Source organism: Solea solea, chromosome 21 (assembly GCF_958295425.1).
Source record: "Solea solea chromosome 21, fSolSol10.1, whole genome shotgun sequence".
Classification (NCBI taxonomy): Eukaryota; Metazoa; Chordata; class Actinopteri; order Pleuronectiformes; family Soleidae; genus Solea; species Solea solea.
The window spans coordinates 166,733-184,459 of NC_081154.1; the positions used below are offsets into that span (position 1 = coordinate 166,733).

Consider the following 17,727-nt stretch of genomic DNA (forward strand, 5'->3'; position numbering starts at 1 on the left):
AATTGATTAATCTGTCGATTATTTTCTCGATGAATCGATGAATCGTTTGGTCCATAAAATATCAGAAAAACATAAAAAATGTTGATCGGTGCTCGTCAAACCTGGAAATGATGATGTTCTCAAATGTCTTGTTTTTTCCACAAACCAAAATGATTGACTTTTAATGATTTATTTGTTATCCAGAGCAAAGAAATGAAGATAATATTCATATTTAAGAAGCTTAAACAATCAGAAATCTTGTTTTAATCATGAAAAAAGCTTAAAACCGATTAGTCAATTATCAAAATAGTTGTCGATTAATTTAGTAATCGATTAATAATCGATTCATCGATTAATCGTTTCAGCTCTATATACATGAATAAATATAATATGAATAGATATTATACAAATAAATATTAATATATAAATAATTATAAATATTAATATATACATATAAATATAAATAAATATGAGTCGGAGGATTTTTATTAAAAACAGATTTTATTTTGTAAAATGTAATGTTTTAGAATAAAGAAAAAAAACCTTGATTTTGTTTCATGAATTTTATTAAGTTTATAAAAAAGTATTTAAAAAAACATAAAAAAAAAAAACAGTAAACTAATGTTAGTTAACTGTGGTTATTTAACCACAGTAAAACCGCTTCATATTCATGTTATTAATTATTAAAAACCTTAAACAATTCTTTGTTCTGACGTCACATCCTGATGTTTATTTATTTATTTATTTATTTATGTAAAAGTAAAGATTTACATCGACTCTAACGTGTGTGCGTGTATTCTGTGGCGCCCTCTGGCGTCAAACATGAGAAAAACACCTGAACAAAAAACACTAAGACATATTTTTCACTTTAAGCAAAGTCATTTATGAATTATTAAAAATAGTTTCACAATAAAAGCTCGTCCTCATCAGTTCATCGTTGACTTTTGTCTGTTAATGTTAAAAACTCTCTTAAAACTAATAATAATATAACTCTTACTTTAAATCATACACTAACAGGTGAATAAGGTGATGAATTAGTAATAAAACATTTATTGTAACCATTTTTATTCATTTAAAATTGCAACAATAATCAAAGAACTACAAATACATAAACTATAACTAAATTATATTTGATTAAATATGAGTCAAGTCAAATCACTTCTTTCACACAAAATTCAATTTATTAAACAAATAATAAAATAAAGAGATTAAACTGTGACAAAAGAACAATAAAATAAAATAATAAATCATTCATCATCATTATTTGTACTTTAACTAAGTTATTGTTTGTTGATTCAACACATTTATTGAGTTTTTAAATCTGAGAACACAGGTTGCAAACATCCATTTTTTTTTTAGAAACCGTCTCTAAAACAGTGGTGTGGCTAATGCTAACCAGGCTATGTAGCTGTTAGCTGCCATGTGGGCTAACAAAATGTCTGTGTGTGTGTGTGTCTTTGGCTGACTGTCATTGTCTGGTCTTCACCACACACACACACACACACACACACACACACACACAGACAGACAGACAGCTGTGTGTATTTGCGTGTGTGTGTGTGTGTGTGTGTGTGTGTGTGTCCACAGATAGCAGTGGGTTAAACATTAACGTTAGCAGCTCATAAAGCTAACACCAGGACAGTGAACCTTTGGAGTTTGATATGATGTGATCACACACACACACACAGAGAGAGTTCAGAATGACACAGCTCTGATCAGAGGAGGTGATCTCTGAAATTGCTCAGGTGAGTTTTTATTTTTACTGAAATCATTTTCATTTTATTTTGAAAAACAGACAGAGTGTGTGTGTGTGTGCGTCTATTGCTGCTTATTCAAAAGAGTCAAAGAGAAAGGGAGAGAGAGACACAGAGAGAGTGAAGGTCTCTCTGTGTTTGCTAGTTAATTCATACGTTCATAACCATGATGTCACTGTGGTGAGAACATGATGGTTTGAATAACAGCTGTTGCATAAAAACAAGAATCATCACAAAAATAAATGTTTAACTGTCTTTTATTTTTATTTTATATTTAACATTGAACTAAAAATAAATCTGATTGTTTTATAATGACTGTTATTTTGTCACTGAACGTAAGAGAATCTACGTCACATGATCTCGTCTTTATCTACGTCACATGATCTTGTCTTTATCTACGTCACATGATCTCGTCTTTATCTACGTCTCATTATCGCGTCTTTATCTACGTCTCATGATCGCGTCTTTATCTACGTCACATGATCTCGTCTTTATCTACGTCACATGATCGTGTCTCGATCTCCGTCACATGATCTCGTCTTTATCGACGTCACATGATCGCATCTTTATCTACGTCACATGATCTTGTCTTTATCTACGTCACATGATCACGTCTCTATCTCGTCACATGATCTCCGTCACATGATCGCATCTCTATCTCCGTCACATGATCACGTCTTTATCTACGTCACATGATCGCGTCTTTATCAGTGTCACATGATCTCGTCTTTATCTACGTCACATGATCTCGTCTTTATCTGTCACATGATCGCGTCTTTATCTGTCACATGATCGCGTCTTTATCAGTGTCACATGATCTCGTCTTTATCTACGTCACATGATCTCGTCTTTATCTACGTCACATGATCGTGTCTCGATCTCCGTCACATGATCTCGTCTTTATCTACGTCACATGATCTCGTCTTTATCTACGTCACATGATCGTGTCTCGATCTCCGTCACATGATCGTCTTTATCTACGTCACATGATCGCGTCTTTATCTGTCACATGATCGCGTCTTTATCTCCGTCATATGATCGTCTTTATCTACGTCACATGATCACGTCTTTATCTACGTCACATGATCACGTCTTTATCTCCGTCACATGATTGCGTCTTTATCTCCGTCACATGATCGCGTCTTTAGCTACGTCACATGATCGCGTCTTTAGCTACGTCACATGATCGCGTCTTTATCTACGTCACATGATCGCGTCTTTATCTACGTCACATGATCGTCTTTATCTCCGTCACATGATCGCGTCTTTATCTCCGTCACATGATCGCGTCTTTATCTACGTCACATGATCGTCTTTATCTCCGTCACATGATCGCGTCTTTATCTCCGTCACATGATCGCGTCTCTGTCTCCGTCACATGATCGCGTCTTTATCTACGTCACATGATCGTCTTTATCTACGTCACATGATCGCATCTTTATCTACATCACATGATCTTGTCTTTATCTACATCACATGATCGCGTCTTTATCTACGTCACTTTGTGTCACTGACGTCAATCTGAACGTTGGATTTCAAACACTGAAGAGACAAAATCAGACATTTGAACCTAGTGATGGAGGCAGCAGTGGATCAACAACTCCTGTGTGTGTGTGATGTTAAAATCGCTGGTTTTCTCCATGAGGTTTGGTGTGGGAGAGTGTGTGTGTGTGTGTGTGTGTGTGTGTGTGTGTGTGTTAGCTCAGATTAGCTTTAGTCCAAGGTTACACATTAGCGTTACAGGCTAAGTTAACAAAGTTTAAGCACCATCACATTTTAGCTACATATTAGCTTTAGAGGCTAAGTTAGCTGAGGTAGATCACATCTGAGACCTGGTCTTAGGTTTAAAGGTTCAGGTTTTAGTCGTCCAGAACCTGAATGAGAACAAAGCTGTGAGTGTATCCTCAGTGTTTTTGGTGTCCACAGTGTCTTCAGTGTCTGTCAATCATTAGAGGACAGACCTTGACCTCAGTATCTGAGGAAAAAAAACAAGCTTCAGCGTTTTCTACTGGACGCACATGCATGCACACACACATGCACGCACACAGACACACACACACGCACACACACAAGCACACGCGCACACACACACAAAAAAAACAAAAACATTTCTGAATTTTTAGTTTTTTTGAATTTCTTGTTAAAATATCGTCATATTTTAGCTGTTTCCTGTTTAGCAGAGTCACTGTTCCAATCCTCATATTGTGTGTGTGTGTGTGTTTCCAGTGAGCACCTTTAATTTCCCTGATTCACATTCACTGTCAATCAAATCCAATGGAAACCAATCAGAAAGTGAACCAGGACGGAGGAGGGTTGGGCCCGCAGAAGGAGGCGGCGCTGCGGCTGCTGACACAACGCACCAGATACCAACTGCGGCAGGTAGAAAACTGTGGCTCCGCCCCCTACATGCATTTGAATGTTGTGAATAATCAAGACTTGCAGACTGATTCTGCCCTCCTCTTCCTTTGATATCTAACCTCTGTGATTCAGGAGAACGGTCAGCGGCGGTATGGCGGTCCACCGCCGGACTGGGACGGTACTCCACCAGAGAGAGGCAGCGAGATCTTTGTGGGGAAATTACCACGAGATCTGTTTGAAGACGAACTGGTTCCACTGTGTGAGAAGGTGAGAGGACTAAAGTCCAGGACCGTGGTGGTCGTTAGAACGGGTTCTGATTTTACTCTTGCTTTCAGTTTGGGAAAATCTATGAAGTGAGGATGATGATGGACTTTAACGGGAACAACCGAGGTTACGCCTTCGTTACCTTCAGCACGAAGCAGGAGGCCAAAGCAGCCATCAAGCAGCTCAACAACTATGAGATCAGGTCAGGATCTGGTTCCAGTCCCCTCCGCATTCGCAGCGATCCAAACCCTTAACAAATTTCTTTATCACTGCAGGAACGGTCGCCTCCTCGGCGTCTGTGCCAGCGTGGACAACTGCCGGCTGTTTGTGGGCGGGATTCCCAAAACCAAGAAGCGTGAGGAGATCCTGACTGAGATGAGGAAGGTCACCGAGGGGGTGATGGATGTCATCGTCTACCCCAGCGCCGCCGACAAATCCAAGAACCGAGGTTTTGCGTTTGTCGAGTACGAGAGCCACCGAGCCGCTGCCATGGCCCGACGCAAACTTTTGCCAGGTATCAAATCCTCAACCTTCACTCAGCTTCATCAGTGACTAGGTCCACAGCCAAAGTCCTGACATTCACCCTGAACTCTTCATCACATTAAAGACCAGGTGATAAAAATGTCTGGTGTGGACGGACAGAGAGGACATTAGCTGTTAGCAAACCTCACACATTTAAACATGTTGTGAGAGATAAGATACAGCAACTGGATTATTGCTTCATGATCCTGGCTCAGCAAGGGTTCTGAAGTGAAGTTGAGTCCAGACGTTCTCCAGAGTTTTCCTGATCACATAAGAAGCCTGTCGTGGTAGAGAATCAGGCTCAGAGAAGTCCAGGAGAGGGGCGGAGCCTGGGTTAAGCTGGAGGAGAATGAAAAACCTTTGTATTCTCATATTTACTCGCTCTCTCTTCACAATTGTCCAGACTGACTCAGGGGTGTTTGCATGTTCTCTCAGTGCGCAGGTGGGTTCTCTCCAGGTTCTCCAGGTTCCTCCCACAGTCCAAAAACATACAAAACTGGGGATTAGACTATTTGGACATTGAAAAATTGCCTGGAGAGTGAATAGTATGTCCAGTGATGGACTGGTATGGTGTGACCCTGCTGTCAGATGACCCTCAAGTGGAGGATTAAGTGGTAGAAAATGGATAAATGGTCCAGACATCAGGTTATGGATTAGTGCTCATGCAAAAACAAGTCTTCTGTGACACAGGTCGTATTCAGTTGTGGGGTCATGCCATCGCCGTGGACTGGGCGGAACCAGAGGTGGAGGTTGACGAGGACACCATGGCAAGTGTGAAGATACTGTACGTTAGGAACCTGATGCTGCAGACGACAGAGGAGACCATCGAGAAGGAGTTCAACAGCCTCAAACCAGGTACCGAGCCAGATGTCACATTGTTCTTGATCCAGGAACGTAAACCAGACTAAGATTCAACAAACCTGAACCGAAAGAGGGTTTTGCTTTACAGGTGCAGTGGAGCGAGTGAAGAAGATCAGAGACTACGCCTTTGTCCATTTCACTCAGAGAGAAGACGCCATCAACGCCATGAACACTCTCAATGGGAAGGTCAGTGAACCACCAGAGTCCACCAGGGTCCACATCAAGTGTTAACACATGGTTACACAGTGGAAGGAGTTAACCTGTGTTCTCCTCCACACTTCAGGTGGTGGACGGGTCTCCTATCGAGGTGACTCTGGCCAAGCCAGTGGACAAGGACAGTTATGTTCGTTACACCAGAGGGACGGGAGGACGAGGAGCATCTCTGCTGCAGACGGACTACACCGCCTATCCTGTAGGACAGGTACTACACCTTAACACACCACAGACTCTGAGCTGGGTTCATGAGGCACACATGCTGCTGTGTCGACTGTCGGTTCACTCAACAAATCAGATTCAGGTCGTCCAGACTCAGCAGATCCTGTTAACAACTTACACCATCTAGTGGACAAAGGGAATTATGACACTGTCAGGGTCTCCAGACTTTCACAAGGTGACAGTGATGTTTCTCAACCTTAAAGGGATAGTTCCAGCTTTTTAAGTGTGGTTATATGACACACACACACACACACTCACTCTCCCACACCAAAGTCCAGCAGGGGGCGCTCACAAATTCTTTCCTCTCTGCAGGTGTACGAGCCCTCTGCCGCGTACCTTGGTGCGCCCGTGTTTTACGCCCCCCAGGCCTACGCTGCTATTCCCGGTCAGTTCCGCTTCCCAACAGCAAAGGCTCACATCGGCGGTCGTGGTCTGATCCGGACGCCATCTGTTCGAGGTGAGGAAAACTAATCAATAACCGCACACAAGACTATTTATAATCAATGACAGATTTTATATGATCTTAAACTGAGAATCACCCGTGATCCATGTAATCAGCATTAATGTATGGTTGCCATGACCACTGCTGTGGTACCAGCCCTGGGTAGATGTGGGTGGAGCTGAGTTACCATGGCGACCACTGTGCCTTCTTCTTCTCCGGTTGATTTCCGGTGATTTGATTGATTTCACTGCCTTTTCGATCTCCTGTAGAAATTTACATGACCTTACCTGTAGGGGCTGCCGGGGTGCGGGGGCTGGGTGGGCGGGGCTACCTGGCCTATACCGCCGGGGGCGGAGCTGTGGGTCGAGGCAGCGGCGGCGCTTCATCTTATGGACTGAAGGCGGACAAGCAGCTGGAGGAGAAGCTGTACGATCTGCTGCCCGGCATGGAGCTGACCCCCTTGAACCTGAAGACCGGAGCCATCAAACCTGCGCCACAGGTAACAAGAGACACCTGAGACACTGAGCAGGACACAGATGTGACCATCTCACCGTCTGCTGTCAAAGGTCAAGAAACGACCATCAAACAAACATCATGAAGTTTTGCATGTGTTGGATCCTTCAGATTCTATGAAGAACCAAACCCTTCACACTGTACATTAGAATGTTTCAAAAGTCCCTTCTTCCTTTCCCTGACGTGTCCCTGACTTGTCCCAGGTTCTGGAGGAGTTGTGTCAGAAGAATAACTGGGGGCAACCCGTATATCAGCTTCACTCTGCCATTGGTCCAGATCAGAGACAACTGTTCCTCTACAAGATCACAGTACCAGCTCTTGCGACGCAGTACCCTAATGTGTACAGTATACCACTGATACTACTGAAGCTAATGATGCTAATACAACTAAAGCTACTGCTACTGACCACAGCCTCTCTCTCTCTCTCTCTCTCTCTCTCTCTCTCTCTATCTCTCTCTCTCTCTCTCTCTACAGACATCCCTTCACCCCCACTAAACTGTGTGCAGGAGTAGAAGAAGCTAAAGTCCACGCCGCTGAACACACCCTGCAGACGCTCGGCCTGCAGACAGAGGGCGCTGCTGATGCCACCTGTGCCACTGCTGCCGCCGTGGCCTCAGTGGCCTTCCCAGGTATGTGAAGGTCCGTAACCAAACACGACTAACACTCAACAAACAAAGCTGGAGACACGGTTAGCATGGCAAACACGGCAAATGAAACGCTAACGGATTGATTGCTAGATCGTTAGTTAGCTAGATAGACAGCTCACTAGATAGTTAGCTAGATAGACAGATAGATAGTTAGCAAGATAGACAACTCACTAGATAGTTAGCTAGATAGACAGCTCACTAGATAGTTAGCGAGATAGACAGCTCACTAGATACTAGATAGCGAGATAGACAGCTCACTAGATAGTTAGCTAGCTAGACAGCTCACTAGATAAGTTAGCTAGATAGACAGCTCACTAGATAGTTAGCTAGATAGACAGCTCACTAGATGGACAGCTCACTGGATAGACAGCTAGATAGTTGGCTAGATAGACATCTCACTAGATAGTTAGCTAGATAGACAGCTCACTAGATAGTTGGCTAGATAGACATCTCACTAGATAGTTAGCTAGATGGCTATATAGTTAGACAACTTGATAGTTAGGTAAATCGATTGCCGTTAGCTAGCTATACATTAGCATATAAACATTGAAGTCAGTCGGTGATTCTAAACTTTTTTTAAATGAACTCATTCTTAACAAACTAACATGAATCTACAAACTTATCTCTTCATTTCAAACTTATGACTCTTTGTCTAAACTTATTGTCTGTTTGTCTCCAGGTTACACGCTGGCGAGCCCGGCGGCGGTCGCCTCTCAGCTGAAGCAGGCCGTGTCTCTTGGTCAGGACCTCGCCGCCTTCACCACCTACGAGGGCTACCCCGCGTTTGCCGTGGCGACGCGCCACAGCGACGGCTACGGCGTCTTCTAGAGGAAGAAAACTCGTCGTCACGTTTTCTTTCTGCAGATTTGACTTCAGTGAAAAACATCGGATTTCTTTCACTCGTCTGTCACCCTGAAAATAATCTCTCACCTTTTCCTTTATAATTTTCTTCTGCTCATCATGTGACCGGAATCACAAGGTCGTCGATATCTTAGATTAATGATTGATTAGTGAGTGGCCTGTGATTAGCTGTACGTGAGAATGTTTTCTTTTCGTTAATTAGCTAAATTGCTTTTATTATTATTATTATTATTATTATTATATTTGCTTTATTTGATTTTTGGTTTTCATGAAACTTCTGTCGTGAATATTTGAAAGTTTCATCTTCAGAGACATTTTCAAAAACGTCCTCGTCTTGAAGCATCGGTGCTAACAATCATTCATTCACGCTAATAAATCACAGCGAGTTCAAATCTGCATTCATATCATTTCCCTCATCGAAAACCTCCTGTTTACAAATGACGAGAACTCATCCAGGTTTTTTAAACTTTAGATTAATGAAAACGAAAGGATATTTTTTTATTTTCGGCCAACATCAGAGCTTTGAACAGAGCAGAGACAGTATTATGGGTTAGGATTAGGATTATGGTGCACGATGCACTTAGAAGTTATTTTTGTAAAAGAGGGAAATATCCATCCTCTTGTTTTTATAGACGTTTTATCTCCGTAATTGAAAAGTGTGAGTGAATCAATGCTAATCTGTTTGGATTTCAGAAAAAAAAAAAAAAAAAAAAAAAGAAAAATTTTCATGATCCATAATCTTTCTGTAATAAAGAAAAAAAAAAAAAAACACGACCACGGTCTGACCTGGATTATTCTAATCTGTTTAGAAACAGTTTTCTTAATTTTCACTTATTTAATATTTGTATGAAAAACACAAAGAAAACATTGAAATAATGAAGTCACAAATGTAATAAAAGTAAAAGGTTTTTATTTAGCTAATTTTGTCACATTATCGTCAACAGCAGCCATTTTAAAACCTGCTGCTGTGTTCAAGGACTCGAGCGACGACCGTTAAACACAAGTCGTCTGAGAAAACGCAAACTTGTCCTTTAAAGCAACCGCAGCGTGATGATGTCACAGAAAAACATCCCAAAACAAAACAACAACGCACATATTAAAAGATTAACACACAATTTAACACAAATTTCTTTCCATGGGAAATAATGTGATCATGTGGTGTAGAAAGGGGCGGAGTCACCGTGCATTTGTCCACACTTTGATCAACGAAGCCATTTTTCATAGTTTCTCTGGAACGTTAGTCCTTCAGGCGTCCCTCAGGCTTCCCGTGAACTCTGAACCGATACATGCAGGTGTAGTCCTCGTGTCCCCAGTTGGACAAAACCCGCACCTCAATGATCTGGAAGCTTTGATGATTTTCCTCCTGTCAATCAAAAAACAAAGTCACACAAACTCTTTGGTGTCGTGAGAGAATCGACAGACTGAAGAAATTCATTTAATATTGTGACCTTTGACCTCACAAATCAAACCGTTTTTAACTCAAGTAAATCGGGTTTGACTAATCAGCTCGAGTCCATTTGAACCTAAAGACCTGTTAAGTTAATCCACGTTAATCTGTTCAACGATACGTTAACGTTCATTTCCACTTTTTCAGCGACGGGTTAGCGGCCGTGGTGTGACTGGCGGCGGGTTAGCGACTGTGGCGTGACTGGGCGGTGGGTTAGCGACCGTGGCGTGACTGGGCGGCGGGTTAGCGACCGCGGGGTGACTGGGCGGCGGCTGAGCGACTGTGCCGTGACTGGACGGCAGGTTAGCGACTCACGGTGGTGGCGTACGTCTGCAGAGCGTCTCCGTCTGGATCGTACGTGTAAACTCCGAGCAGTTTCCCGCTCTCCTGACGCTCATCATCCAGACCCTGAAAAACAAACATGTTTAAACCTCGAGTGTCTCTGAAAGGTTCGGAGGAGACTTTTACGACTTTCTCACGTAAACGCTGAAGTCTCGCGGCGCGCTGCGCAGTGTTCCGCTTGGTGCCAGGACTTTGGGTATGTGGTCCAGAGAGAAGGCCGTGGGGACGATCCTCATGGAGAGACGGATCACCAGAAACCCTGAGGAACCCTGGAACGCCCAGCAGTTTCCTGGTTGAATGTCCGGCTGAAGGAAGACAGAGGGCGTCGTTTACCAGCTGTCAACCAAATATCAGGTAGATTATGGACGACAGGTGAGTTTACCTGGATTACAGCTCGAGGAGACTGAGAGAAATACCAGAGAGGAACTCCAAACAGACTCAGCAGTGCCGCCTTGGTCTCGTACGTCTCAGAACAACGAGTGCTCAGGATGCTGCCCCCTGCAGGAAAAACAGACAAACATCGGCTAGCTGTGGACAAATACTGGATGCAACAATATCACCCCCTGGTGGCCAACTGGAGAGAGCTGTGACCTCCGGACTCCAGAGCATAGTCAGCGAGGCCTGTCTGGTCCTGAGAGAATCGTTGCAGAGCACTCGTCACGATCGAGTGGATGTCCTGGAAGAGACGAGTTTAAAAACACTTTCACAATAAATCTTCACAATCTTTTCACAATAAAAGACAGAGTAAGAATAAGTCACGGTTATGCCATCCGTGGCCATGCCCCCTCACCTCCTTGGTTATGGCAGTGGCAGTTTGAAGGACGGTCCCGGCGACCGCCTCCTCACCACGGCGTTGCTCAAGCCGCAGGTCCATGTTCTGCAGGACGCTGAGCTCCACAGAGGACAGCGCCACCTGCAGGTCAGCACTGCTGACATAGTGCTGCGACAGCCACTGGAGGAGGGACTCTGGGAGAGCGTTAGCGTCCGCCCCGCCCACCGTCGCCAGCTGGTTCCCGTAGATGAGAGTACGGACCTCGTCATGAACCCGAGCTGAAATCTGAGAGAAGACGCAATTAAGCCTCCACCGCAGGGGCCAACGCCCTCAGGCTAAAGTGAAATAAAAACCACTTTAGCTAACTGCACTCACTGTCTGCTGGATTGCGTTAAATTGCCGACAGGTGTCCTTAAACGCCGTCAGACCGTCAACGTCGTGCCTCATTTCCTTCAGAGCCGCCTCCAACCTCGCGACCTCCACAAGCAAAGCATCATGGGACGGATGGTCCGCATCAACGCTAGAGAAAAGAAGGTCAGTGCTCAGACCCTGGATTGTTGAGGTAAGTGTCCGCGGCAGCGTCTGTTACCTGCCGTCAGGAGGCGATGACGTCACAGCCTCTCGTCTCTGAAGCTCCTGAAGTTTCAAACACAAACGTCAAACTTCTCATTGATCTGATGGATTGAAGTGAAAGTGTTTACCTCAGTTTGAGCCGCGAGCGTAAGCAGCTGCTGCTCCAGCCTGTCCAGACGAGACGTCGCCCTCTGCTGCTCGACCTGAGAACAACGGGAAAACAGTTCAGTTTTCTGGAGACGTTTGATTTCTTTGTTTTCATCGGTTCTGACCTGACGCTCCTCATCCAGGCTCCTCCTGACGCTGCTGAGCCACGCCCCCAGATTCTCCTCCTCGCCGCTCTGAGCGACGGACACCTGCCGCTGGAGGTCAGCGAACAGCCGCAGAACCTCGCCGTGTCTCTGCTCTGCCCACTGTCCTCCGGTCTCAACACGCTCCCACAGAGACGCCAGACTCCGCTCCAGTCCAACGAGCCGCTCCGGATCTTCCTGTCAAACAACAACAACAACAACAACAAAAACAGCCTTACAGAGACCTGTAAACCCCGCCCCCTCGCTCCCAGCTCACCCAGGCTGGTGTCAGCACCTCCCCTGATGGCGTGGGTCGACTGTGGAGCAGCGGCTCCTCCGCGGTGCCCTCTGCTGACGGGCTCTGTGAGGTCTGCGTCCTTGTGACATTCAGTATGGCGAGGAGCGACTGAAGGCCGACCGGACCGAACCAATACAGGCCTGTGTGGGGGCGGGGGCGGGTCATGAGCGTCTTTAAACAAACGTCATTACTGATGATCAGAGACATGAGTTTGAGACTCACTGAGGAGGAGGAGGAGCAGCAGGAGGACGACGAAGAGTCTGAAGGACAAACCAGAGTCAGCACTGAATCAATGACTCGTCAATAATCAACAAATCATACTCACCGAGGCAGGAGAGGGGCAGAGTCAGGGGCCGTAATTTGACACCATCGTCTGCCAAAACACCTGAAAGCCTCACAGAGAGTCCTCCCTACACACACACACACACACACACACAGGAGTCAGGTGGAAGCTGCAAAGTCACAGAGGAGGCGGAGCCTGTCCATCACACAGAGGTCAGATGGTGAAAAGAAAAAGCCATGCTAACATGCTTACACCAGAGGATCAATAAAAGACCTTTAACCTTTAGAGCGAGCACAAACACAGGAAGCTGCCAATCAAAACAAAGCATCTGTGTGTGGAGGCGGGGCTAACTAACACCTGTTCGACCTGTGTAAAGAGTCGCACTCCACGTCGACGACCACCAGGAGGCGCCCTCCGTCTCCGAGCGCTGCTCGCCTTTACAGTCGTCACCTGTAGGTGTCAGTGTGTTCACTGATGTGAAGGCATAACAATGGCAACAGGACTAGTTTAAACCTGTGTGTGGTGCAGGAACTCACACAGAGATCCGCCGGCATGACGCTTCTGAGGCTTCATGGTTCCACAGTGAGCAGGTCCAGCTGAAACACACCAGACACAGTCAGACAGACTCTGCACCACGTCCAGCCGAGTCCCTGTGAGTGGAGCACCTGCTGCAACTAAAGGCAGAGATTTGCATGTTGTCACAGCAACAGTCAAAGTCCAGATTTCCCTGCATTTGTTTAGATTTCACTTCATCTGTGAAACGTTTGCAGCTTCAATGATGTGCTGTTATTTCTGCTCCTGTGCTGTGAGCGCCCCCTGCTGCTTAAAACCAGCACCAGACCCAGAGACTCGGCTTTATCTCTGACACTGAGTGGGTTACTCACTTTAGTTTGTGTCTCACAGTGAGTGACAGACAGACAGACAGACAGACACTTGTCACAGTCGTTACCTCCTCGACGGTCAGGGGTGAATCGCAGACACACCTGCCAGGTGTGTGTCAGCGCTCTCCTCACACACAGCTGCAGCACATCTGGAAAAACCACAACACATGACACACTGAGCTGCACTCTGATACGCTGAGGAAAACCACACCCACCATAACAGTGAGAAGACGCAGCAGCAACATCAACAGATTTACTCAATCTGGGCAACCATAGCGCCCTCTACCTGTCACATGGTGGCGCTTCTGCAACTGCACGTGAATCAGAGCGAGCAGCGACATAAAACAAGCTGCCGCCCACCTGTTCACGCCCACAACCGCCTCCCACACGGACTCCATCGCACCTGCCGAAAACAAAAGGTACGTGAGCGAGCGTCTGATCAGCTGATGACGTCACCGGTAGAGCTGCAACTAACGACTAACTTATTTTCTCCATGAATCGTTTGGTTCATAAAATCTCAGAAATAACAATGTTCTTAAATGTCTTGTTTTGTCCACAAACAAAATTAAAATCCTTATCCAGGGCAAAGGACATTTAAGAAGTTGAAACGATCAGAAATCTAGTTTTAATCATAAACAAAACTTCAAACCGATGAATCAATTATCAAAAAATAATGATACTAAAAATGATTTAGTAATTGGTTCATTGATTAATTTACAGGCACAGACAGGAAGTTGACATTAATAACAAACGTCTCACCTGTCTTTGGCCTGCGGCTCTGTTCTCGATGGTAGATGACCGGCGCTTCCGACTCGCCACGATCACAGCTTCCTGTCCCGGTCAGTGCGGCAGAGGCGTGTTTGGAGGCGGAGGAAGCGGGGGCGTGTTTGGGGGCGGGCTCCAGCTCACAGTCTGTGCAGTAAACCCTGTTCAGTGTCTGTATTGGGTTTGGGACGGCATGCATGTCTGAACCAATCAGAGTGCTGTTTGCTAAGATGGTGCTCTCTGTGACATAGAAAAACCAATAATCAATGATCAATAATCAACGACGGGACCAATAATCAGTGACGGGACCAATAATCAAAGACGGATCAATAATCAACAACGGATCAATAATCAACGATGGATGGATCAATAATCAAGGACGGATGGATCAACAATCAATAACGGAATCAACAGCGGATCAATAATCAACGACAGATCAATAATCAACGACGGGACCAATAATCAGTGACGGATCAATAATCAACGATGGATGGATCAATAATCAAGGACGGATGGATCAACAATCAATAACGGAATCAACAGCGGATCAATAATCAACGACGGGACCAATAATCAGTGACGGATCAATAATCAACGACGGATCAATAATCGACGGACCAATAATCAACGACGGACCGATAATCAACGACGGATGGACCAATAATCAACGACGGTTCAATAATCAATGACGGGACCAATAATCAACGACAGGATCAACAATCAACGACGGATCAATAGTCAACGACAGGATCAACGACGGGACCAACAGTCAACGACGGATGGATCAATAATCATGACGGATCAATAACCAACGCCGGATCAATAACCAGTGACGGGTCAATAACCAGTGACGCTCAATAATCTGTGACGCTCAATAATCAATGACGGATGATCAATAATCAGTGACGGGTCAATAATCAATGACGGATGATCAATAATCAGTGACGGGTCAATAATCAGTGACGGGATCAATAATCAGTGACTGGTCAATAATCAATGACGGGTCAATAATCAGTGACGGGTCAATAGTCATGAATAATGAAATAAATATACAAATAGAGCCCTCAGTGTGTGAGTGTTATTATGTCTCCATGGTAACGAAGGTCACTGACCTTTAGGGTGGAGGTCGTGGTCTAAACCTGTGGATGAAGACCAGCGTGAGTCTGACGTCTCACTGACGATAAATGCTGAGTCACAGTTTTTACCCCACATGGCGTCGACCAGCGTCACGTCCTGAACAGACGACTCATCGAGCAGCGATGACAGCAGCGACGCGTCCGACGCCACGCTGGGAACGCCGGTGTGGTGGAGCAAATGAGACGGACGCTGACGAGGAGGAAGAGGAGACGGGACGAGGAGCGACTCTGAGCAGGAGACGGACAGATGGTGCGAACGACGAGACTTCAGAGACCTGCAGGAGGAGGAGGTGACCAAAACAGTTTCACTGCAAAAGTGGGAGGAGCAAACTTCACTGACCTGCTGGTCTTCCAGCTGGCTCCTCCCACACTGAAGGAGGCGCTGCTGTGCGGCAGACTGCGGTCCAACAGGCCGTCATCGAGCCGTAGACTGACTCTGGACATGATCCTGGTCTGAGGGACGGAGACGAGCTGCTGCTCCGTCTCTGACTCCAACAGAGACGAGGAGTAACTGGAGCTGAGGGACAAACACGTTACTCACACACACACACACACACACAGAGATTTTTCAGGTGCTGACTCTGTTTTTTTTCTTCTCAGGACAGAGAGACACACTCTGAGCACAAAAGACACATCTGGATCCTTTTGTCCACAGAGTTGTGTCTCTGTGTCCTGAGACGAAAAAAAACGTCAGCACCTGAAAAATCAGACTCTCCCTTTAATTATTAGCTTTGAAGACACACACACAGTAACACACAGAGAGACACACACACACACAGAGAGACACAGCAGGAGTGTAAAGTGAGGATACACACAGATCAGTCCAGCCCCAGCTCTGCAGCTCCACGTCCTCGTCACTCATCACACATTACCACACACACACACACACACACACAGTGTAGCAGCAGTGTCGGTTCCAGTTCACCTTAAACCTGCTTAACTTCAACTTCCTGCTGTGGGTCATTGAGCCACTTAGACTCCACCCACTTACACACACACACACACACACACTCTAATCTCACACAAACACACACAGCTTTGTTCTCTCACTCTCTACTTCTAATATTTCAAATGAGCAAAAACTTCAAAATAAAAGTCTGACATTTTAAATCTGTTCTGTTCATTTTACATTTAAATTAATATTTAAAACAAAAACATTCACTTCTGATCAATAATCATGACTATACCCAAAATGAATACATATCTCACACCTATTTTCCTTTCATTTTTCCTCCATTAGACAAAAGATTTGATAATAAATGATAAAAAATGCTCAATTTAAATAAACATTGAATGAAAAACAATCATAATTAGTGTCTTTTTATTTTAGATCTTTCTATGTGTTTATGTTTAGACTCTGAGAGCGAACGTGACGTTCTACACAAACTCAAATCCTTCACATTTAAGAAGCAGAAAAAGTCTTATAACTAACCTTAACCAGTTAATGACCAACCTAACAACTCAAACAGTTCCTTAGAAATGACCTTTTGGTCTCCATGAGGACGACTGGTCCTGACAAGGACAAGGACACACACACACACACACTTAAAGGGACCGTCATCCTCCGACCAATCCGCGCTGAACTCGGGGAGGTGACGACAACACAGACCAATGGGAAACGTAATGGGCGTGGCCCCGCGGAAACTCGAACGTTCGGCTTGCTAGCGTTAGCATTAGCTCCCAAACACACAGACAAACAGCCGTAAACACATAAAGACAATACAAAAAAACACGTAAAATAAACACACTCACCTGAAGCACCGCCCCTCCCCGTCAGCCGGGAGTGTAAATTAAACTTCACCTGTGATTTACGGACAGCGTCGTCACTTTTCTGCTGCTTTTCCTCTGTTCTCACTAAACCGGTGCAGTTTCACACAAACGTTATCACGTAGAGATACAAACGAGAGTAAGACTAATGTTCTCATCGATAAATGACAGCGTGAAAACTCTACAGCGAGGACACTTCTACTTTCATCAAAGCGACGCGGGGTTTTATAGAGACGCTGATTAGCGCCCCTTGTGGCGGGAGGACTGAACAGCGGACACAAAGATCTTAGATCGTTGAACAGATGACTCACGCTCTGTGTGTTTCCTGTCACGTGCTACACGGGTTTTCATTGTGTGTGTACATCCATACAGTACATATGTGTTCTTTATTTTAAAGTACACACACTCATGTATGCATATATACTTTTATACTGTATATACATCTGTGTGTATAAACAGATATATAAACGTAACTGTGTGTGTATATTAAAGTAATAATAATGATATATCTACACACAGATGTGGAGTATATGTATA

General features: G+C 44.9%; 2 protein-coding genes across 5 annotated transcripts; one reads left to right on the forward strand and one right to left on the reverse strand.

The window, feature by feature from the left end:
* The first annotated feature begins 1,650 nt into the window (after window positions 1-1,650).
* Window positions 1,651-9,028, forward strand: a1cf (apobec1 complementation factor). 3 transcript variants are annotated; one of them, XM_058621620.1, is made up of 13 exons: window positions 1,651-1,724; window positions 3,960-4,112; window positions 4,224-4,358; window positions 4,427-4,557; window positions 4,631-4,869; window positions 5,568-5,732; window positions 5,827-5,924; window positions 6,022-6,159; window positions 6,486-6,630; window positions 6,885-7,114; window positions 7,332-7,468; window positions 7,603-7,757; window positions 8,455-9,028. In XM_058621620.1, exons 2-13 carry the CDS (start codon window positions 4,008-4,010, stop codon window positions 8,601-8,603), a joined length of 1,827 nt encoding a protein of 608 aa, XP_058477603.1. In that variant the 5' UTR covers window positions 1,651-1,724; window positions 3,960-4,007; the 3' UTR covers window positions 8,604-9,028. The 3 variants fall into 3 exon arrangements, with proteins under 3 accessions (XP_058477603.1, XP_058477604.1, XP_058477605.1); XM_058621621.1 differs by having other exon boundaries at window positions 6,909-7,114; XM_058621622.1 differs by having other exon boundaries at window positions 7,603-7,767; window positions 8,455-8,543.
* Window positions 9,029-9,529: 501 nt separating this feature from the next.
* LOC131448340 (SUN domain-containing protein 1-like) lies at window positions 9,530-17,552 on the reverse strand. Of its 2 annotated transcripts, none has more exons than XM_058620706.1 (21): window positions 17,176-17,552; window positions 15,764-15,940; window positions 15,400-15,698; window positions 14,282-14,527; window positions 13,809-13,925; window positions 13,591-13,671; window positions 13,178-13,315; window positions 12,999-13,091; window positions 12,684-12,768; window positions 12,581-12,618; window positions 12,338-12,498; window positions 12,043-12,258; window positions 11,899-11,973; window positions 11,787-11,833; window positions 11,573-11,717; window positions 11,216-11,482; window positions 11,017-11,101; window positions 10,808-10,923; window positions 10,563-10,730; window positions 10,399-10,491; window positions 9,530-9,999 (listed from the first exon to the last, which is right to left on the reverse strand). In XM_058620706.1, the coding sequence occupies exons 2-21, from the start codon at window positions 15,865-15,867 to the stop codon at window positions 9,874-9,876; spliced, it is 2,700 nt and encodes an 899-aa protein (XP_058476689.1). In that variant the 5' UTR covers window positions 15,868-15,940; window positions 17,176-17,552; the 3' UTR covers window positions 9,530-9,873. The 2 variants fall into 2 exon arrangements, with proteins under 2 accessions (XP_058476689.1, XP_058476688.1); XM_058620705.1 differs by lacking the exon at window positions 17,176-17,552 and adding an exon at window positions 16,239-17,168.
* Between the last annotated feature and the right edge of the window lie 175 nt (window positions 17,553-17,727).